General features: G+C 42.0%; 1 protein-coding gene across 1 annotated transcript; it reads left to right on the top strand.

Annotated features, from left to right (window-relative positions):
• Positions 1–3,417: 3,417 nt before the first annotated feature.
• On the top strand, positions 3,418–22,425 carry tdrd7a (tudor domain containing 7 a; the record flags this gene model as incomplete). The annotated part of the gene is made up of 23 exons (XM_080440875.1): positions 3,418–3,621; positions 4,006–4,147; positions 4,993–5,116; positions 6,969–7,070; positions 7,773–7,829; positions 7,928–7,986; positions 8,560–8,711; positions 9,183–9,599; positions 9,889–10,026; positions 10,727–10,923; positions 11,404–11,596; positions 11,987–12,098; positions 12,695–12,894; positions 13,973–14,107; positions 14,873–14,956; positions 15,116–15,250; positions 15,453–15,560; positions 16,457–16,643; positions 18,353–18,495; positions 20,403–20,596; positions 21,240–21,400; positions 21,834–21,954; positions 22,326–22,425. 23 exons carry the CDS (start codon positions 3,418–3,420, stop codon positions 22,423–22,425), a joined length of 3,465 nt encoding a protein of 1,154 aa, XP_080297001.1.
• Positions 22,426–23,756: the final 1,331 nt, after the last annotated feature.

Genomic DNA, 23,756 nt, shown 5'->3' with positions numbered 1-23,756 from the left:
AAAAAAATGTATATAGAGGGAAAAAAGGAAAATGTGAAATAATAAAATATTGTGTGTACTTTAATTAATGAATAAAGGTTCCTCAGTGCAAGTAGCAGCAGATTATGAAATATGTATGAAGTTGGGTGGTAAACATTTTGTTACATTGTCACCTTTCCTTCTTTCATCACTTTGGATTGTCATGGGAGAAAAATATTTTAAAGATTTAAATAAACTTTATAAAGAGAATAAATGAGTTAAAGTTTGTTTCCTTATGTTTTTTCAAATACTTCTGGCCTCTGGTGTTGTAGTAATTTATAACGTGTGTGCTTTATGTGATTATTTACCTATTGACTAGAGTTCATGTTTACTCGCTCTGGATTAGAGCATCCAAACCAATCCACTTTATTTATAGAGCACATATAAAACAACAGAGTTGAAGTGCTGTACACTCTGTACAGAAATGGTGTGTGCGTGCGCATGTACGTATATCACATACCTAGCCTTTGCCCTGTGTGATGGAAGGTAGAACTGCATGTGAAGACACTTGACATGCATATTGTCATGCATATTGTCAAGACACTTGTTCAATTCCATTTTGTTTACACCTGCTGCACATCATGGTACACTAGATCCTTAAAAAGAATCTACAGACCTCTCAAAAATAAATTGGTTAGTTTGATCCTTGAACACCAAATATTTTAGTGTCTCAGAGTGGAGGGAGTATCGGATATTAAACTGTGTGGACTGTGGACCACAGGATTAAACAAGGTGGCACCCAAACATCTAGTCAGTTACTTTCAGCTCTGCTCTGCAGTGTGATGTACACAGTTATTCCTCCAGAGGGAGCTCCACATACGTTTGTATATAAATTAAAAAAGCTGCTTTGGGACCTTTCCAATGGAAAGGACTCGTTTTTATACTCCGCAGCAGTTTCTATGTGGAATGGGTTTCCTGCAATTCTTAAGTTGATTAGCTCCATTTTTAACTCTTCTCTAGTCTAGAGCCCACTCTTCTCCCCCCGAAGTGCCCACTCTTCCGGATGCCCAGTTTTCTCGGTGCCCACTCTGTTTTGGTGCCCAGATATCCCAATTGCCCAGTCTTCCTGGTTACCACATTTCTCTACTGCCCACTCTTCTGGGTGCCCAGTTTTCCCTAGTGCCCAGAATGTTTTGGTGCCCACCTTTCCTGTTACCCTTCTGAGTCCTCCTTAAAGAGCTGACTGAATAGCTGTTGGACCAACCATCAGTTGAGTTGTAGCAGGTTCCTTTAACAGTACCCATGATGTTCTTTATTGTTTTTTACTAGTCTTTAACACATTGAAATTGTATGAATGTAGTAGGCTACTATTGATTAAATGTTTCTGTTTGTCTCTGAAAGAAAGGGACCACAATGGAAATAAGCTTTTTTGTGTTTTATCCTTTTGACATATTTACAAATAGGTGGTCATGTATATGCACTTTTGTCAATAAATAAAACATACAAAGATTGATATCTAACTAAAAAGGTATCAAACGTATAATTTATACCTACACAAAGAATAGGCAAAAGTGTCTTTTTCACACAAACATTGTTTCCCTTTAAAAATAATATTTATATTTAAATATTTGCAAAAATGGCAGATCTAAAAAAAAAAAAACAGCAGATCTACAAGCTCATAGCGCGGCACGGTGCCGTGCTATGAGCTTGTAGATCTGCTATTTTTGAATCGCCAATCTAAAATGACAGTGAACGGGTTAACCTTTTATTCCCGGACACGTGGTGTATGTATGTCGTTATCTCGCGAGATTTGGGACTCGCAGTTTCTATAAAGCCGAGAGAAAATAGTCGAGAAGTGCGCAGTGAATTTTACAAGGAGCAAAAAACAGGTAAGCTAAAGTGATGAAACGTTATACATGTATATTGAGCTGCACACGCGACACAACACGAAGCTTTTCTTTTATTTCTCGCAAGTAATTGTTCGTTCATCATTCGACATTTTAGCTAAAAGCGAAATTAATCATAGCTAACGCTACGCACCTGTTGAGTGTTTGTTTGTTGGCGTTGTTTAGCAGCGCCAACCTCGCCTCACGTTAATTTAACGTTAACTTCATTAATGTACATTTATGTATTGCACAGTGGTGGAAAAAGTACTTGCATGTCTTACTCAAGTAAATGTATCAATACGCCAATTTACTTGGTTACAAGTAAAAGTCCGGAACTAAAAATTTACTTGAGTAAAAGTACAACAGTATTGTCAAAATGTACTTAAAGTACCAAAAGTAAAAGTGCTCATTGTGCAGAATGTCCTGTTTCAAGTTTTCAAACGTATAACATCTTTTGAAAATAGCAGATCTACAAGCTCACGGTGAGCTTGTACTCCTTGTAGATCCGAAATGTGTGTGTATGTATATATATATATATATATATATATATATATATATATATAGGGCTGACGTTTATGTATGTTGTCAAATAATTAGTGGAGTAAAAGTACAATATTTGCCGCAGATGTAGTGGAGTAAAAGTACTGAAAATGTAAAATACATTAAAGTAAAAATGTCTCAAGTACTTATTTACAGTACTTGAGTAAATGTACTTAGTTACTTTCCGTGTGTGTTTGTGTGTTGGCGTCGTCGTTTAGCAGCTCCGACCTCGCCTTGCGTTAATGAAGTAACATAAAGTTAAACTACATTAATGTATTGCATCGGTTTATTTATAATGATCTAAACACATAGTTTATGAATGAGCGGGTCTTATATATTTAAAGCTTTCCACTCGCGTTGGAAGTAACCACGCCACATCGTTTGTCAAACAAGAACAGATCTACAAGCTATCAGCACGTCGCGGACAACCTGTCCGTGACTCATTGATAGCTTGTAGATCTGTTCTTGTTTTGGGCAAACGCCTCCCACCCATACATGAGCGTTGAATCAGTCACATTCCATCAGTGGTGTAAAGTAACTTAGCACATTTACTAAGAACAGTTTTGAGGTATTTTTTTTACTTTACTGGACTATTTCCAATTTTCAGTACTTTTACTTCTGCTCCACTACATCTCATAGCCAAATACTATATATTTTTACTCCACTACAATTATTTGACAACTTTAGTTACTTTGTAGATTTAGATTATTATCACAAAACGACCATTTGAAAATATTGTCTATTTTCAAAGGATTGTTTATGAATTGTATACATGTAAAAACTTGTGAAACGGGACATTCTGCATAACGAGTACTTTCACTTTTGGTACTTTAAGTATATTATGATGCCAATACTTTTGTACTTTTACTCAAGTCAATTTTGAATTCTGGATTTTGACTTGGAACAGAGTATTTCTACATTGCATTATTGATATTTTTTCTTAAGTAAAAAATGTGAGTATCGTTTCCACCACTGCATTTCATTCGTTGTCTCTTTGTCTCTTCTCAGTAGTGATAAAAAAAAGTTTCCCAGGATGTCAGACGCGGAAGAAGTGAAGAAGATGCTGAGGTCCGTCCTCCAGTCCAGCAAGGCCGGGGTGCCCGTCCACCGCCTGCAGACCGAGTACCGCTCCCTGTGCGGAGAGACGATCCCGCTGTGGAGGCTCGGGTACCAGGACCTGGAGACCTACCTGCGCTCCGTCCCGTCCGTGGTCCGCCTGGAGCACCGCATGGGAGAGGTAAAGTGACTTTTAATCAGTGATGATAACGTGTCCTATTGTATCCATCAGTGACCTATGTGCTGCTATGTATATGTAGGCCATGTTATTTAGGTCGGTGGTTCTCGACCTGTGGGTGACGGTAAAGTGACAATTGAACCCATTTTTTTTTAGACCGGGGAAACATCTGTGTCATTTTTAGATTTCTTTGGGCTATTCAAAAATAAGCTAAAAAACGAGACAAAAACAAGCTCATAGCGAGGTGCCGAGTGTCAAATCTTTGCTTCTGGAGGTCCCTGGAACTAAATGTTTTTTATAATCACCAGAATGGTCTGTGAATACAGACTGTCTTTCTGAATAGTGGTGCTTTGATATATTTTTGATTTGTGCGTCTGTGTTGTGCAGTTAACCTGCTTTGCCGCAGTGTGTAAGGAGACGGCCCACATTGCGGAGCTGGTGGCCAGACAGAAATCCACCAAGAAGGCCAGCCGCTCCCAGGTCAACTGTAGAATGAGACCCAGTCCCGCTAGGCTCTACATGCCCAACGGTAGGAGAGATCCATTAGAACCAATTGCATGACTGCAGACTCATCACATAGGACTGGGCGATATGACTTCTAACCCATATCACGATCACTTCAAACCTTTGCCCCGATTACGATTAATTAACTATTTTCAGTACAATGTATATAGTGAACATAGCAGATCTACAAGCTCACAACGTGTTGCATCATATCAAAAAGATATACTGTATAAAAAGGATAAAAAACAACAAAACCTTGCTTCAGTTATTGGTTCTAGATGTCGGTTTCGATATATTTTCAGTTAATTGCCCAGCCCTACCTCACACCTTTTTAGGGTCACCTCTACAGACTCTTCTGCCTCATCCCCGTTGCACTCCTCATTCCTTGCACTTCTTGTTGCAGAACAGATGCTACAGTTATTTATACTATGATGATGCATGTTGGTTTCTTTGGCAGATGGGACAAATAACTTAAATATACAAATATAAATGACTGGTATGCATAATGCATACATTTAAAAATGTCCTACTTTCAAACACTTAAAAATGGCGTCATAGTTTTCGTAAGCTTGTAAATCTGCTAATTTAGCTATTTTTCAACAGATGAATTTATGTAGAATGAATGGAAATGATTCTGACGATTATGTAAAATGTTATTGCAACTATCTAAAATAATTGCGATCAGGTGATTATATAATAATTGTGACAGGCCTTACAATTATAAGGGATAGGCCTTACAGGCCTATCCCTAAGACGTTCAAATATTCAGATACAGGTAAGAGAGGAAAGATGCACTAGAAGTGGTAAGGTAACAATGTCTTTATTTTCTCCCCATCCGTGCTTCTCTCTCTCTCTCCCCCCCCCCCGCAGTGAAGCCCAGGTCTTTCCTCCGGCAGCCCTCATCACGCGGTGCCCCCTTTAGGCCATCAAGTCGCTCATACATGCCCTGTAGCATGTTGCCCAGGAGCGGAGCCAGCGCCACAGGAGATTACAGGTAGGAGGTGGTTTCAGTGTGGTGAAATCCAGAAATTAAAAAAAGTCTTAAATACGGGCGCTCGGGTGTCAGTGGTAAAATGCCTGCCCACCACCGTGGAGGCTGGGGGTTCCAATCCACCGTGGTACATCTGGCTTTGTCGAGCAGCTATAGTATAGACTCTATACCAACACAATTGCTTGGGATGGAAGCTTGGCGGGGAGGGTGATATTTGTCACGTACTCCCACGGGCTGGGGTGGCACCTGTTAGCAGGGAGTGTTGGGTGGGAGGGATAGGACGAAGGCCCTACGTCCTCCTGGTGGGGGCTCCTCACTGACGGGTTAGTCGGAAGGATACAATAGCAGTGACAACACACAAACGTGTGTGGGGACTGGGAGGAATTAATTGTCATAACGACTAAATTGGGCAACTTCATGCTTCAAAGGTCTTAAAAATGCCACAGACAGGTAAAATAAGATTTAGCATTTATTTTTCTTACGCTGCATTAGTAGCGTAGCCTACCGCAGTTTGCAGCAACGATATGGCAAAACAATTTTCCTTTTTTACAGAAGGCCTTTTTAACACATTAACTGCCAAGACCGTAGTCCTACGGGCCGTTAAATCCAACTGTTAAGTGCCGAGACCGTAGCCCTACGGGCTGCGGTCTTTTCGCGCATGCGCGGTCCGGGTGCACTTTCGGAATTTTTTTGATCCACTTCCGTTTCCGGTTTGATGACAGGAAATAGAATTATTTGGGATCCGGTTTTCACGATCACGCCCGCCCTCGTTCTACAGACGAAACTGAAACTCAATTCTCTTCCTGTAGTTTTTTCTCCTCGCATTTCACTGTTTAACGTAATCCGCTCTAACTCAAACATGGATGCCCCGTTTGACACGTGGTTTTCACTGGGAGATACAGGGAGATCGCGCGGATGTAAACAGACTGTGTAGCGCTCAATCTTAAGGATTTTAACAAGATCTATGGCGACATGAAAAAAACAAAAAAACAACAAAAACACCTTGGCACTGGTGAGTACATTATGAGATTAGCCCTTGGCAGTGGATGTGTTAATATTCTAACAAAATAATATATCGTGCACAGCGGGATAAACCTGCCCGGACCGCCCTCCCCTGTAACTGGGACTCGCAACGCGCGTCGAGCCTCGCATTTCAAATCGCATTGACTGGTGATATAAACACACTTGACAAGTTTTAATATCAAGACTTGACAGCAGAAGTCTCAGGAATCAAGTGCTGGATCTTGTGAGACCGGGGGGACATGCGTTCCTGCATCATCAAGCTTGCAAATGCACAGTGAGGATTTGCAGAAACTAAAGCAGTAACTAAAGCTAACAAAGTTGAATTTTCACGGCTTGTCTTTGAACATATACATTTATATACAGCTAACATCAAATGTCTACAGTAGCTGATGTATAGACAACTAGGAAAGCAAATGCTATTCTCTTTCCTCTGTTCTCCTCCGCTCCATTCACTTGGTAGGCTACCTAGGAGGGGACTGTTTTGTAGCCTAGACTTGTCGGAAATCAGTGAAACGAGAAACATTATATTAGAATGGCCCAAATTGATTTGAAATTTGATTGCTTCATATTGCGCGTTACATTTGAAAAGTTGAATTAACGAGGAGGCAGACCATTGGGCTACATTTATTTTGCAAAATAAAATGACAAATATTGCCCAAACTAATCGGCCAATAAAAACAACCCACGATTCGACTCATCCAATGGCCGAATGCCAATATTATTATTCACCATACCGTCCTTTTAAAGAATGTAGAGATGTATAGTTCCTGCTCGACTGCAATGATTTAGGATATTAAGAGTTTCTATCACATTCGCTCTCCTCTAACTACAGGCAGCTTAATCAGAGTTTGCATGCTACCATTGCTACCGTTCCTGTTCAACACAGAGGACCAGTGGTTTCACTCCCTTATGCTCCACCTGCCCAGGTTAACCGGTAAGTCTGCAACTGACAGCATAGAGTGGTCAAAATGTCTTATATCTCCTATACTATAAGGACTAGGATGACCACACTGACTTGGTTTATCCAGCGGGGGACTGTGGATGGCACTGTTATTCACAGTGAGGGAAAAAAAGAAGAGCCTGTGTTTGGAAGCATGCATCTTGACATTATTTAACATGTTCTCTCTGTTGTCACAGGGGACCAGTGGTTTTACTCCCTTTTGCTCCACCTGCCCAGTTGAACCGGTGAGTCTGCACAGAGTGGTCAAAATGTCCCTATATCTCCTATACTATAAGGACTAGATGACAATGATTGGTATATCCGGGGGGGGGACTGGATTGCTCTGCGATACTTTTTCCCTTGCTCCAAAATGGAAAATGGGCCAGTGTTTGGAAGTATGCATCTCGACGTGGTATGAACACTACTTCCTCTGTTGTCACAGGGGACCAATGCTTTCACCCCCCTATACTCCACATGCCCAGCTTAAGTGGTGAGTCTGCAATTGACAACACTGAGCGGTCAAAACGACCTAGGATGACCACAGTTGGTGTTTCTGGCGGGGGACTGTATTGCTCTGCGACACTGTCGGTTGCTCCAAAATGGAAAATGAGCCAGTGTTTAAAAGCGTGCATCTTGACGTGATTTGAACATAATATTTTTGCTCTCTGACCTAATTCTTTCCCTCTATTGTCACAGGGTCACAGTGGTTTCATTGGTTTCACCCCCTTCTCCTCCACCTGCCCAGCTTAACCGGTGAGTCTGCAACTGACAGCACAGAGCGGTCAAAAAAATGTTTCATGTGCCTGGAAGCATCTGAACGCGTTTTGAACATAAAATGTTTGCCCTCTCAGGTCTAATTCTTCTCTCTCGGGCATCAGGACGGAGACTAACAGCTATCAGACGCCTGGAGGTATGTTGCACCATAACCTCAAGTCCTCTATGTCCTTGGGTCAAAATAGAATACTTACTGTAAGGCCTTATACTGTGTTAACACTATAGCAACAATGGAGATGGAAGCCAGCAACATGGAGATACAAATGGATGCCCGACACAATTTTCAGTCGCGTTCTCCCTCCACATTCCCAGTTGTAAAGGGGGATTTCTTTTTTCCTGTCCCTGTTCCTTTTAACCCAAGCCTTTATATTTTTCTGTGTCGATGCTCAGAGACAAGGTCGCACAGTTGATGTCAGTGAGGGTGTTGAGCAACATTTCAACAGCGACTCGTTGACAGCGTAGCTAATTGTCGGGTATAGAAAATCTAAGGTTTTTTAACCACATGAACCCTTGCGCCCCTACTCTGGGGCAAACATTCGGCAAAAGTAGCAGATCTTCTAGCTCGCAACGCAACCTGACGTGTTGTGAGCTTGTAAATTTGTGTAGAGAAGGAAAAAAAAGTGGGGTCCTACTATAGACCCCTGGTGTACAGCTCAACAAGAAGTCAGTCTACCTTACTAACCAAACACTGTCTTTGTCTATCACATAGAGCAAGTTCAGAGCAGACTAACTCAGCTGCTGGCTAAGTACTGCAGTGGTCTGTGGAAGTCCAAGCTACCAGACGTCTACAGGCAAATGTTCAACGAGCAACTCCACCCCCAGACCCTCATAGACATGGAGAAGTGGACACACATCTGTCAGGTGAGTTGGTAGTCTGCGTATTGTCGCTGTCGGGTGGAAAGCTTGTACGTCCAAAACCCTTCCTGTTTATTATTAAAAACATGTTGCAAGGCACAATCTCTGTTGCTTTTAAAGTGAATTGCTACCCAGGTTAGGTTCTGACAAAACTGACACCAAGAAGATGAATGATAATGTACTAATCAGTTAATCAGCACTCGCAACTCTGAAAGCAGAGGAATTATTGGTCCCAATTGAACTGAATTGCATTGCATTATCAAGCAAAATCTTTTGTTTGTGTGTGCTGTTTGAATGGACAGTTAGCCTAGATGTACATGGACATATCTGCCCACAGAGTTGAGCACATGCATAGCTGGTTACACGTTAAGATACTGTAGCGGTGTTTTTGCCAATGCAAGAAAATCATATTTCTCATTCACCATTGTCTATTTTCTTTGCTTCATGTGTTTTTTCCTGCCTTTTTTTTGTTTACAGATAGAGCGGCTTGTCAACCGAGCAGACTCTCTGGTCTACCCCCCTCTCCCTCCCAAACCCCTTTCTGTGTCCACCACCACGCGCTCCCCTGCACCCAAGCCATCGACGAGTCCCCCGGCCATGATCCTCACCCCCTCCCCCACCCCCTCCCCCACCATCAGACCCAAGAGTCCGTTGGCCAGTCCTACCTTCCTTTTCCCTCCAAGGCCAGTGTACGATTCCCCGTTCAAACCTGTGCCTCCTGCCTCGTCTGCCGTCACGCCCCCCTCCATCTCTTTATGTCCCCCCTCTCATTTCACTTTATCCCCACTTTCTCCTGGTGACATCACCCGGACCCCTGTCGCCTCGCCGCCCCCTGTGTTCGTATCGCCAGATGTGCGTGTCAAACTGAAGGAGCTACTGTCCAAGTATGCGCAGGTACATAATCCATTCATCTGTTGATGCTTTGTCTTTTTTCTTTGCTCCTCTGAACGCAGGAAATCTTGACATTGTGTTTACGCAGTAGACAAATAACATCATTCACATTTTGAAGTTCTAAATGGCACATCTTTTTTAACTTATTCAACTTCAGGTTTATTGTCACATCACAAGTTTGCAGATGTGAAAGATCAGGGTTAAAAGCTCCCAATGTCAGAGGAAAAAGTCAGATAACAGAACATCAAATATCAATTTACTAACATTTCAATGGATTTACACCTGCACTCAGGGTTTGTGGGCCCATGCTTTGTCCAAGCTTTACCTGGACACGTACAAGACTGCCTTCCCAGAACAGGTCCACAGCAACCTGTCTATGTTACCGGACATGTGCACCGTGGAATACCCCTTCCCCAATAACAAGAACAAGGTAGGTTGTTGTTGGCATGTCAATGTGGATTCCTAATTTTTTTTACAAGATGTTAAATTCACAATTATACCACTATTTAACCACATTGACCCTGGCGTCCATATTTTGGGCAGGTCCTTATAGACTAATCCACAGAGGGCTGCGGTGTCAGACTCTGCTGCGGTGTGCATTCTGACACCGCAGTTATGATTGCACCAGGGGAGCGCTCTGTGGATTCGTCTATACTATAGGAACATTTTTCAAAAATAACTGGGTTGCGAACTTGTAGATCGGCTACTTTCGAAATTGGGCTTAAGTGGTGAAGCAGAAGAAAACGTGTCCATTTCCCATTTATGAAAGGGCTTAAAGTTGAAGGTTTGGTTATAATACTGGTTGGGGGGGGAAAAAAACATACAGGATGTTTACAGAGGTTGGAACATAAGGACAGTGTTGTAATGGTCTATAGTGGTGGTTCTCACACTTCTTAATTTCAAGGACCCCATTTTGTTATGTATTACTCCACAGACCCCCATAACTCTGACAGTTTACAAATGATCAAAGGGTTTGTCAGAGATACAGACCCTGTAAGGGTCCTTTTGGTTCCAAACTATCAATCATTTAGCTGGGAACCCCCTCAAGGACCCCTGGGGGGTTCCTGGACCTCACTTTGAGAACCACTGGTCTATGGTGCATTAATGCCGTTATCTTGACCCCCATACAGGCCATCCTGTATAGTTCCAGTATTGCAGACTTGGACATGTCAAGTCACCATAAGAGCCATGTTGGCAGCAGTCCGCTGATTCCTTCAGGACTCGCCGTTCGAAGCGCTGTGGTCCCTCCGCCTCTGGAGACGCCCAAGGAGCAGTTTGCCTCTGCACTGGTCACTGACGCCAAAGACTGCACTGCAGTCACTGTGAGGTAGGACTCTGCTTCTGGACTGACTGAAGTGTTATGGCCACAGTTTAAAATAAATCAATGCTCTGGAGGCACTAATTGGAACTCTTTAACTCCACTTCTTATTTTGTAATGTTCTTCAAAAGGTGGGTCATCAATCTTTCCATGTTCTATCTAGCTATGATTTTCTCGGACTGTTTTCTAAGCAAAACGGTGTAGTCGGCAGACACGACCAAGAACATTATGTTCACTTTATAAACTGGAAATAGTCATTTCTAGAGATGGGTTGACAGTGACGTATTTGACCCGACATCAGCATCACAGCATTTGTTTGCTTTGCTGACCGCCAAAGAGTAAAAACTAGATGGGGTGCTCCATTGCTCCATTGTTCCATGCTTTGGGGAGAGCCTAGTGCTCTTGGAGTGGTCACAGACAATGGAATCTGACCGAAACGCATGCCCGCAAAACGAGCATTCTCTCTTCCTTTGTGTCCTTGACCTCCAGGTATGTAGGTGACAACTTCTCCAAGGCCCTGGAGACCATGGAAGACACCATGCGCTCCTTCTACAGCCAAAGCTCTGCCCACAAACCTCTCTCCAGCCCTGCCATGGGTCAGCTGGCAGCGGTCCAAGGAGAGGATGGAGAGGAGCTAGTCAGGGCCCAGATTGTGGCGGTCTTGCCCTTTGACAAGGTCATGGTAAGAGTCAATAAGTCGTATAGTCGGCTACTTCATTGGTTTACCATGTTCAACCTGGTGTCCCTATTTTGGGCATGTCAACATGCCTCTGCAAAACATATTTAAAAATATATCAAATGGGGATTAAATAGGTAACCACTTAAACCTGAGTTGCTTTGGACCGCTTTTTTCCATTAGGACCAAATCTCTTCGCCAAAAATAGTCAATCTAAAGGCTAACAATGTGTTGCGACGCATTGTGAGCTTGTAGATCTGCTGTTTTTGGCTAATGCCCCCCACCCCCCCCAGAACATGAATGCTGTAGTGTTAGTTGGCTTACTCAGGTGGTTAGTTAACAACTAATTGTGTCTGTAAGAAAACATGCGTCTGTGTCTGTCTGTGTGCACACCAGGTGTATTATGTGGACTACGGTTTCTCAGAGGAGACTAAAAGGTCAAATCTGCTGGAGCTTCACGAGGACTTCCTCACACTGCCATTCCAGGCCACCAACGTCAGACTAGCAGGTAGATCCACCTCATGTAGATTGTATTTTGTACATCTAAATCAGTGGTTCAGAAACATTTTCATGCCAAGGACCCCGAACTTGATATGTATCAGGACCAGTGTAGGTTATTAAAAGTAATAATATTATATTACTTATTATCAAGAGTAATGTATTACTATATTTTTATTTTTTACAGTTTTTCTGCATATTCCATATATTGGAGAGATGGGATCCTTTAGGATTTTAACTATTCCGGTTCCCTAACTACTCCCTCTTAACGGTCCGATTCCTTAATGGTTCCCTGTAACGATTCCTATAGGGAGTCCAAATGGACCCTTACACGTCTGTAACTCTGAGAGTGTACAAATAGACCCTTACGGTTGCGGGTCCATTTGGTTCCATTTGTACGCTCTCAAGAGTTATGGTGGTCCTTGAAATTAAAACGTTTGAGAACCACTGGTATTGTAATTGTATAGCAGAAGTGGAGTCCACATACCAGCTCTGACAGTGTGATAAAACAGGTTCCGGAAACGGTTCCAAATGTGATGTAACCGTCCGGATCCCAACCCTAACCACCCTCTCCTTGTATCCTTCTCTTCCCTGCCTCCATCCCAGGCCTAGAGTCGTTCAGCTCCCATCAGGCTGTCCTGGCCAGCCTGGACACGTTGGCCGTCGGGAAGATCCTGCTGATGGAGTTTGTGGATCGCTGCGCTCCCCTGGTGGTGCTGTACGACACGTCACAAGATGACGACGTCAACATCAACCAGCTCTGCCTCAAGGCCGTGCAGGACAGGACCATGGATAACCCTCTGACGGTTAGTACGCTTCTGTCATGTCTCTTTTCCACCACAAGAACTAAGCAAGCCGTGACGTGAAATAGGCCTGCCACAATTATTACATAATCGCCTTAACGCAATTATTTGAGATAAACGCATTTTTCATAATCGTCGTCATTGTTTCCAGGTTGAAAAATGTTTGTACATCTTCAGACATTTTCCAAAAATAGCAAAAAAGATGGATCAGCAGTTTCTAAGTATATAATTATTAATTATTTCAGTAATTTCTTATTTATTTGTCTTAGTAGTTTGTCTTGTCATATCTGCCTTGTGCAACTTTAGTTCACAAAGCCTGAAAGGCAAACAGAAATTGTAATTTTATTCATATGTTCCAGTGTCCAATGTCAAAAACACAATGAAATCGTTAATCGGCAATTATTTGTCTTACAATTAACCCTTTAAAACTGGGAAAGCATCTGTCATTTTAGATTTTTGCGTTGGCTATTCAAAAATAGCAGATATACAAGCTCACAGCGCGTCACTCCCTGCCGCACTGCAAGCTTGCACATCTGCTATTTTAGAACATATTTTAAAAAATCTTGAAAGTGTGAGAACTACTGATTTAGAAGGCATTATTTTGTAGAATCGGAATCAGGTCTAAATGGGTTTATCAACTTAATGTTGTAATCGTGACAGCCCGTTCTGGATTTGTTTCCATACGCTACGACTCTTGTTTCAAGTAAGGTTCTCAGAACTTCATTTGGGTCCTACTCAGCAGGTAGTACTAACCCTGAGTTCCGGAACTTAAACTTTTTTAAATATCTTTGCGAAAATTGCCGATCTACAAGATCTACCTCAGGGTTCCTTGAGGAGGTTCCAAATGGACCCTTACAGGTCTGTAACTCTTGAGTGTACAAATGGATCCAAATGGACCCGCCATTTGTATCCATTTATACACTCTCAGAGTCATGGGGTCCTTAGAAATTACGTCTGAGAACCATTTTACCCAAGTAGTGTGCCCTTCCAAAAGTGTGGTTTAGAGAAGTTTTTCTCTTCTGTTCCGTTATATGAATCACCCCGTGGATTAATAAAGTATTTCTATTCTATTGTATCCCAGGTGAACAGCACCTACCAGGAGGTTTGTGTGACCAACGTTTGTTCAGATGGGACCTTACACTGCCAGCTGCCCAGCAGAGGCACTGTGAAGCTCCATGAACTACTGGATAAAATACAGGCCTTCTTCCTCTCCCAGGTACGCATGACATCACAAGTGACAGGCTAGTAGCGTCTGGTAGAGTTTTTTTATTTTTAAATGTGTGAACCAACGCTGTAAATATATCATTGGAACTTTCTTTCCTCTCTTTCTCTCCGTTTTTTTCCATTTCATATAAAAGTTGCTTAGATTTGACCCTACAGCTTTGAAACTACTTTGTCGAAGTATATGTTACTGGAATCTTAATTTACAGGCTTTTGACATGCATACATCTTTGTATTTGAACTGGTGTAGTTAATTAATAAATGGTTGATTTTCTCCACCAACATTAATTTAAATAGAACTATTTTAAGTATCAAAAATTTCAAAAATAAATCTTAACATAGGATAATGCTTCAAGCAGCCGGCTCCTGATATATGTTGGGTGTTTGTTTTCACGTGACATCAGAGTCCTGTTATAAGCCGTTTCTCAATTCATAGGTTCCACCCTTCGAAGTGCGGATTTGAAGGGCGATTATGTCACAGAGGCGCGCCCAAGGCCTGTCCATTTCGTAGACCCTTTCAAATGCACCATTCGAATGTGCCCTACTTTTCCCCGAAAAGTAGTGTGCATCTGATGGACTCTTCACACCCTTTTGTTTAACTATATACTGAGTATTTGTTTTCAGGTGATCATGAATAGTCTGCACAGACGGCTTTAATTTGTGCAAATAAGACAACGTTTTGACCAAAGAATGATCTTCCTCAGGTGTTTTTGTTTTCATGTAACATCAGTCCTGATATATGCTGGGTGTTCGTTTTCAGGTGACGTCAGAGTCCCTGGTTTCCAGGCCTTACTTTGGTAAGCTCTGCCTGTCTCGCTACAAAGACAAGTGGTCCAGAGCAGAGGTAAGAACCTGCAGGAGAATATCTGGTATCTCCACACATCCTGGAATGATAATAATAATAAAAGAGAACATGCAGAGTAAAAAGTTCAAGTATGCAGTTTTCAGAGTGTATTTAAGAGTGCTCCCTCAATACTCCATAAGACTTTTGTGTGTTTCGTAGATCACTAACATCCATGGCAACAGAGTGATGGACATCATGTATATTGATCTGGGTATACCAGCCTCTGTATCGGTGACTGAGCTCAGAGAAATCCCCACACCCTTCCTCAATGACCTCACTGTCATACCACCACAGGTCAGTCAAATTGTTTTTAAAGTGTGGCAAAATGTGTGATATCTTCAAATATGTCAAAAATCACCATTGCGAAGTAGTTTCGACCAACCGACCTCAGTGGCATCCTCGTGCAGCAGGGCTTAATCTGTTGAAAGTTGTAAACTTGGTGTAAAGATTTTGATACTATATTAAGCCATGCTCTCTCTCTCTCTCTCCCCCCCAGGCTATTAAATGCTGTCTGGCTGACTTGACGGGGCCAGTAGGGAACCCTGAGGCCGTTCTCTGGCTGAGAGAAGCGGTCTCAGGGTTCACCACCAACTGCAGCATGCAGGTACACACACACACACTCATGCACACCACCAACTCTATCATGAAGGCACACTGTGACCCTTTGACAAAGTTTTATAATGGAAGCATCACGCAAGGCACCATCCTATTTATCAGGAGCAGTTATGGGCTCAGTGACTTGCTCAAGGGCAATTTGACAGGCGGCCATTGGCAGGGATCGAACCGTGAATCCTGTTCCCAGGCGGCCACTAGTGGTTCTCTCCTGGCGAACATGCAGTCCCAGTAATGGTGTAGTAATCATCTCTCCATGTTTGCATAATCCCAAAAGTAATCCACAAACGACTAAAGAATAGAAACGGCAACAAACGCAATGTTTGAATATAGTGGTCGCTGTAATGCTTTAATGAAGCACTATATTCCCAGATTTGAAACTGTTTCTATGGTCAGTGGGGTTGGTTTTTAACCACTTGAACCCTATGATGCCTATTCTGTGGGGAACTTGTAGATTGGCTATTTTCCGTGAAGAGATTTGGTGTAGAAGGGAAAAGATTGCAACAAGTACAGAGCCAACTCAGGTCAACTTTACTAAGTATATCAGGTTTTAAGAAAGAAAAACCAGTGCGCTTCCTCTGGATGCCTTCTTAGTTTAGACAGTGGGTGCTCAGCTATGTATACAACTCAAATAAAAAACCATCAAAGTGGAAAGAGCGGCACTCCAAAATAAATACTGCAAGACAGTTGCTCAGATGTAGTTTCTCACAATAAAATGGCGTTTTCGCAATAAAATGACAAACTACATCTGAGCCACTGTCTTGCAGTATTATTTTTTTCCACTTATGTGGTTTTTGATTTGATTTATATCAGGTTTTAGTCATTAGCGGTCTTTGAAATCATCACAAAATGACAACCTCAATCTGACTGTCTCCCCATCTTTCTTAGATCGTAAAGTTGACCCAGGTGAAAGAGGACAGGCTGGTCCACATCTACCTTTATCCCAACTCTTCTGGAAGTCACCGGGACAAGAGCATCAACCGTCAGCTGGCCCAGTCAGAGCTGTGGCTACGACTCTATGAGCAGAACAACAACGTTGTCGAAGTCGGCAGCCCTAACCACCGCCTGGACTCGGGTACGGCTAAGCGCTTAACCACTTAAAACATTCTAGTCTTGGTGAAACCGACTTGAGTTACAACTGTACTTCGACCGCTTCTGTCCTTCTACACCAATCTCTTCGCCAAAAATAACCAATCTACAATCTCACAATGCTTTCCCAATGCGCCGTGTTGTGAGCTTGTAGATCGGCTATTTTTGGCGAAAGTTTCCCCCCAAGAATGTGGATGCTGGCTTTCAAGTGGTTAAGATGCACCAATCCCACCATCCCCTAAAAACAGTCAGTCTTTGCTAGAGCTTAGATCGGTTCCAGAAAACACACCTGACCCTTCCTGAGCCTGTGCGTGCTCCGTCTCACCCCGGCACTAGGGGTGTGCCGATACACTAATTTCACCAAACGATACGATATTTGGCTCACAACTTCGATATGATACGCACTTTTTTTATTATGAAAAATATATGGGGGAGAAAAAAAGCAAATGCAAACAAATAATTCTGTTTTTGCATTATTCCGACATGCGAACTTGTAGCTTTTCAGCTACAATAGCCGTTTTGTATCCAAATAGGGCAATAGTGTGACACCTGACCCGAAAAAACAACATGTTGTCACCCTTTTCACCTCGGGGCTGTTTGCATGCCTGATTATTATTATTGTGTTTTTAAAAAAAAAGAAAAAAAAATCAAAACAATATTTTTTTCTCTCAAAACGATACATATCGTCACGAAAACGTATCGCGATATATCGCGGGACGATATATCGGCACACCCCTACCCGGCACTGACCCGTTCCATTACTGCATTTATGGGCGTGATCCCTCTTTATAGCTGAAAATTGCATAATACTTCAGCTGTGTTTCAGTGTATAAAGTTTGTTTTGTGTTTATTTAGAATGTATATTTTAAGTGTAAGTTAATTATTTGCTATACTAAAAGCAATTTTTTTTTTCAAATGGTCATAACGATGAACTGTGACCCATGTCTTTCAGAGCATCGTTGCTGAATAAGGATGTCATTCAAATAACTAATTCAGAGTTGTCTTTCTTTTATGGAGATGATTTCTCAGCATTTCTGTTTTATTGTGATCGAAAGGGGGAGAGATAGTGGGGATGATATGCAGCAAAGAGCGCCTCGGTCGGTTTTGAACACGGGCCACCTGCGGAAATAAATGTAGAATAAGTGGTTATATGGTATGCACTCTTACCAGGTGAGCCACCGGGGCCCCATTCATAGTTGTTTGAATGACAAGAATAGTGCAGGATGGACTCTGGCCCAGTAGATGGTAGCCCAAATGTCTCTCTTCTGATACTTCAAATTGTAACCTTTTGATTGTTCATTTTAAGCTACTACATTAACAGGCCATTTTTGATTTTCTTTTTAAACATTTGTCCAAATCTTTGAATATATATATATTTTTTTAATTGAACATTTGTAACTCAAATCTTTGCTTCTGGAGGTCCCTGGAACAACATATTTGACCAATGTTCGCTTACAAATATTTTACAAATGATCTAAAATAGCAGATGTACAAGGTCATTGCACGGTGCCGTGCCATGAGCTTGTATATCTGCTATTTTTTTAATACCCAAAGAAATCTAAAATGACAGAGATGCGTTCCCGGATTGAATGGGTTAAAGGCGTGCAAGGACGCCTCACAGACTGTGTGTGTGTGTGTGTGTGTGTGTGTGTGTGCATTCATTCATACTCCTCATAGATGATGACTCGACTGTAGTGGAGAGGTTGAGCAGACCAGCCCTGAGACCCATCAACTCCTATCGGGACCAGCTTGAAGTGGATTCAGCTGTCAGCCCTGCCAAGACCCCCACTGCTGTGGAGGAGCCACTGTCCCTGCCCCCTCCACTGGAGGCTCCCCAGGTGGGTGGAAACCGCATACGTCCAAAACTGTTACTTTTCAGGATTATATATATATTTTTAAAACTACTTCTGACGTTTTTGATCAAGTTGGTCATTCATTTATAAAAAGTTAGAATATGGAGATGAGCGGTTTCTGCCCGACAGCAACGATACAAAAACCAACACCATCACACTGACGGCTACCAAAGATTTAAAAAAAAGATTAGAAAAAATTAACTGGCTCATGGAAATAACTAGCAGGGTTTGACACTAACGCCTGCCCGGGGCCCTATGTTTTTTTTTATCATCATTAATTTCCCCTACACTTGTCTTTTAGAACGTTGGAACTGCCATTTTACTAATTAGAACTAACCAGTAGAGGTATAACACAAGTGAACTGCTTAGCAGCTGTCACATTCATTGTCAATGGCAGTGCCAGTGCATCTGTGCAGATCAAACCGTAGGTTAACAACCCAACGTTTTATGAACAGCCGCATATAGATTAATAAATGTGACGAAATACAGTAAAATCCCAAACTTATGAGAGATCCAGCCAGATAATAGAGAAGAGAAGCTGTGACCTCACGCTCTGACGGACAAGAAATAAATATAATCCTTTTGCAAAGAACCTCCATGTTCCATTCCTTTTTTAAACAATGATCCAAATGGGAATTTTTCAGCAGCTAGAATCATGACAGTTTGACATTGTTTGAGCAGTTTTTGGTGCGCAAAACTAGTTGCAAGCTCCCTCGTTAAGTTAATTGTGTGCACCTGCTGTGCTGCTGTGGACCGTGCGCAGATCCCCGCCAGGCCAGGTTGTCTACCCAGGTCTGTAAAATTCATAGGCAGCCAATTGGAATGAAATCTGCGCAAAACTGACTGATATACTGATACAAAACCATATATAGGCTATATAACGTCGCTGTCAAGTGGAAACCTTGTATATCCTTAAAAAAAAGAGAACAAAAATTTAAATAGTGAAAATAGCCGATCTACAAGCTCACTGCTCACAATGCATTGTATCTCGACACGTTGGGAGCTTGTAGATCTGCTATTTTTACTCTTATAGTGTGACACTCTTGAATGATGAAGTAGGGCATTTATGAAAAAACATAAAAAGTTGAAATACAACAACAAATATACAAGGTTTCTTTCCGACAGCGACAATATATGACTTAATAATTTGCATTTATCCATCAAAACATTATTTATGTTTATTTGTATGGACTTCAAAATGATCTGTGGAATGTAAAATAAGAGCACTGTTGGCCTATAATGTGTCATTTTCACTGTTAAAAATATAAAATAACAAGTGTTAACGCATAGTCATATTCATAGCTATTTAGATATTTGGCATAAATATTGAGGTATGACATTTTTTATCGGACAGCCCCATAATTCGAAAGTAGAAAGTAAAAAAATTGTTTAATTGAATGGTAATTCAAATTTTACCATCATTTAATAAAGGACAATTAACTTTTCGGGCAAGTGGGCAAGACCTGTGGGCAAGTAGAAAATGACCTGTAGTGTCAACCCCTGAACTAGTTTCCCCCACTACAAACAGGAATTGTATGAAGAGAGAAGATGAGTGGAAATGGTTTAACAGCACTTTGTAGCTGCAGTTGAAGCCAGCTCAACTTGGATTGTAGCTTTGTAGATTTTGTATCAGCTCCAAACGTCGGGCGTTGCTTTGTATCTTCAGGTCTCTGGCTTCCATTGAAAATGAACGGTAGCTTTGTAGCTGCCAGCGTGAACGCAGCATAATGCCTCTGCAAAGGCTATGCAATTATATGCCATTTCCCCCTGATGTGTTGTGTTGAAGTACAGTACTAGGGCTTAAGTGCTTAAGAAAATGCCCCCCATATTAATATAATTTTTCTGCTTCCTCATTGTCCTGTCCTCCATCCATTCATCCACGGGTGTTGTAGGCGGGTCAGAACCTGGACGTGTACGTGTCGGTGGCTCTTCACCCGGGCTACTTCGTAGTGCAGCCGTGGCAGGAGCTATACAAGCTGTCTGTGCTGATGGGAGAGATGGCTCTCTACTACAACCGCACTGAGGACACCTCCACAGACACACTGATCCACAAAGGGCACGTCTACGCCGGCAAAGTGGACAAGACGTAAGTGGCGTTTTTTCCATGTTACATCTAGACGGGGTTGCAACAAGCTAATTGAATCCTAATTGAATAAAATTTACAAGTTTTACTATCTTTCAATTATTGTATTAATTGTAAGAGATAGAATAATCGCTAAGACAATAATCAATAGTTGCAGCCCTAGTTACATCCACCTTTAGAAAGCTATTGATTTGATGAAGATTTATCTGATCTTGATGATGATATGGAGATCTCATCCCATGATATATTCATTATGTAGAGAAAACTGAAGAGTGGCATCTTAACATGAAAGAATCAGGTGTTTTTTTCACTGCACACTCCCCAATGTCACCCTGTAGCACATTGATTCTCAAAGTGTGGTCCAGGCCGGGACCCCCAGGGTTCCAGGCGGGTCACCAGCTAAATGATTGGTAACTCGTGAGAGTTATGGGTGTCTGTTGCCTAATGTACAGTAAACTAGGGGTCTTTGAATGTGATGCTAGTAACATCTCAAACTTTTAATTTCACAGTGAATTCAATGTTATGATCGGATCCTGCATGATCTAGTCCTGCAAATCCTGTACCATTTGTCATAGAATCCTTGTGCTTGTTATTTCATAACGTGACATGATGCTTCAATAAACCTGACCTGTCTGTGTGTGTCTAGCTGGCACCGTGTGATGGTGAAAGGCCAACTGACCAACGGACTGGTGTCCATCTACGAGTTGGACTACGGCAAACACGAGTTGGTCAGCTGTAGTCAACTCCAGCGTCTGATCGAGGAGTTCAGACAGTTGCCTTTCCAGGCCATCACCGCACAGCTGGCTGGTGAGTTGAGAGTGCAAAGCGATGCACGTGTATATGTACTGTATGCATACATGTACAGATGGGTGGGTGATATTAAAGGTAGTGCAAGTGATTTCACTTGTTTGTTCTATATACTGTATGAGTTCTCTCTCCCCACCTGAAATGCATTTTCTGTCTACTGAAAGATGGGGGGGGGGGGGCTTCGACCCTTGTTACTGAACAAGCACTACAGGGCACTACAGGAGTGATTACTATCAGAATATATAGCTAGGTTTTTTTGTTTTACAGACAAATGTCACTTACCTTTAACACTGAGGTTTACAGTAGAGATTAGGTTTCCAGAGATTTTAGTCTGTGGCCTCTAATGCATGTCAAACTGAAGGGTATTTGAAATGAAAAAGATTGAGAAGCACTGCATTAGAGCGATATCATATTATCCCTGTCTGCTCACCAGGCGTGGGGCAGCAGCAGTGGTCTGAGGAAGCCTCCAACCTGTTCAGGAACCACGTGGAGAAAAAGGCCCTCGTGGCCCAGGTGGAGAGCGTGCAGGAGGGGCCGGAGGTGTGGGCACGCAGGTAGGCTGCTCACAACTATTACATAATCTAGTCTAATCTAGTCGCGTCTAGTCGCAATTACATGAGATGACCGCAATTATTTTCCATAATCGTTTCCATGTTGAGAAAAATAATTGCGGAAATGGCCAATCTGCTAGCTCAACGAGTCGCGATGCAATATGCGCTTGCAGTTTGGCTATTTCCACTATTTTCTTTATTTCTATTTTGAGTATAAAGTTATTAAATATGTCTGCCATTTCCCTGTATATGCAGTATAAGTTGTTTGTCATATCTGCATTTTAGGCTTTGTAAAATAAACATTTCACAGAGCAAACGTTCAGTGCCAAAAATCACAATCAAATCGTGACATGACATCCCTACTTTACACGCAGGCTGACTGTGTACCTGGTGGACACCAGCCAGGAAAACAGCGACGTGTGGATCCACAAAATTATGGCAGACATCGCCGAGAAGCTGCCCACCGCTTACTAGGACACGAGAGACCTCTGAGGCGGTCTTGGACTGGTGTTGGGGAGGCATAATCGTGGCTCAATAAAGGAATATTATTCTATTATCCCCATGTCTCTGCATGTTTGCATGTGTGCATATTTTCAGTTTTCAGTGTGTGTGCAGTTTGTTTTCATATTGTTTGTTATTTACTTGTGTGTTTTTTTGAATTATTTTGTTAGGGAGCCTTTTGTTTTATTTTAATAAAACAAAAGTTTACAGTACTTTGTGTTTAATGCATTTTCTTACAGTACTTTGTGTTTAATGCATTTTCTTAATGTAATTTTCACACATCAGCTGCATAATTGGAGATACTGATGTCGAGTCAAATAATGGCCCATATATCAGCCGAACCCATATATGGGTCGGGCTGCTGTAGGAGGGAGATGGTTGAAAACACAGCAGGCTCTGGGCTGGCTGGCAGCCTTGTCATTAAGCATCCATTCTGTGAACGGTTTAATGTCACTGTTTTTGGGTGCATTTGCATCCAAATAAACTCCTCTTCTCCGCTGTAAATTTGACGACGACATTCCGCTGCAACTGTGTTGGTGGATGGGGTTTTGTGTCTTTTAGACAACGAAGAGTAACCCAGAACCTTCCATAACCTGAACATTTGCAGAATCTGTGAAGTTCTGTCATGCTGAAGTGTCGATTATAGCCAGAACAGAACCAGGGAGGTCCTAAGCAAATGCTGATCTAAAAGCTCGTAATGCATCACATAGTAATCCATTGGGGTCTTGTAGAGCTCCCAATGAATTCCTGTTTGTTACGGGGGGGAAAGTAGGAGTTCTGGGTTTAATACTACCTTCCGAATAAGGTCCAAATTGGTTAGGAGAACCCCATCTAAAACTGAGCCGTAGGGTATGGAGACAAACCCAGAACCTTTTTGAAAGGCATTTCATGGCACGGAACGGGTCACTTGTAGTCAAAATGAAACTTGTGAAGCCAATTAAGACCTTAATCGGTAATGATAATGCCTCGTTTCTCACCATCAATTATTATGAATACATTTGCTCACAGCCATGTTTGCGGAATCTGGAATGTTACATTTAACCACTATAAAACCCTATACTTGGTAAGTTGACCAGGGTCTCCCAGGGGTCTATTCTTGGCCCACTTGTTTTTTTCCCTCTTACACAATGCGTTGACAACATTTCAGCCAATCAGGAGAGGTACCCATTTATCAGCTTAATTTTTAGTGTTCCAATTTTGTGTCATCACTTCCAATTTCACTTGTTTAATCTGTTTCCTGACTGAGTTCTCTCTCCTGATGGGATACAATTGATATCAAACCTTAAAATGTATTTTCTGTTTAA

Source organism: Gymnoscopelus braueri (genome assembly GCF_963280865.1).
Source record: "Gymnoscopelus braueri genome assembly, chromosome: 2".
Lineage (NCBI taxonomy): Eukaryota > Metazoa > Chordata > Actinopteri > Myctophiformes > Myctophidae > Gymnoscopelus > Gymnoscopelus braueri.
Note: the sequence above shows the minus strand (reverse complement) of the source record. Positions and strands in the feature narration are given on the sequence as shown.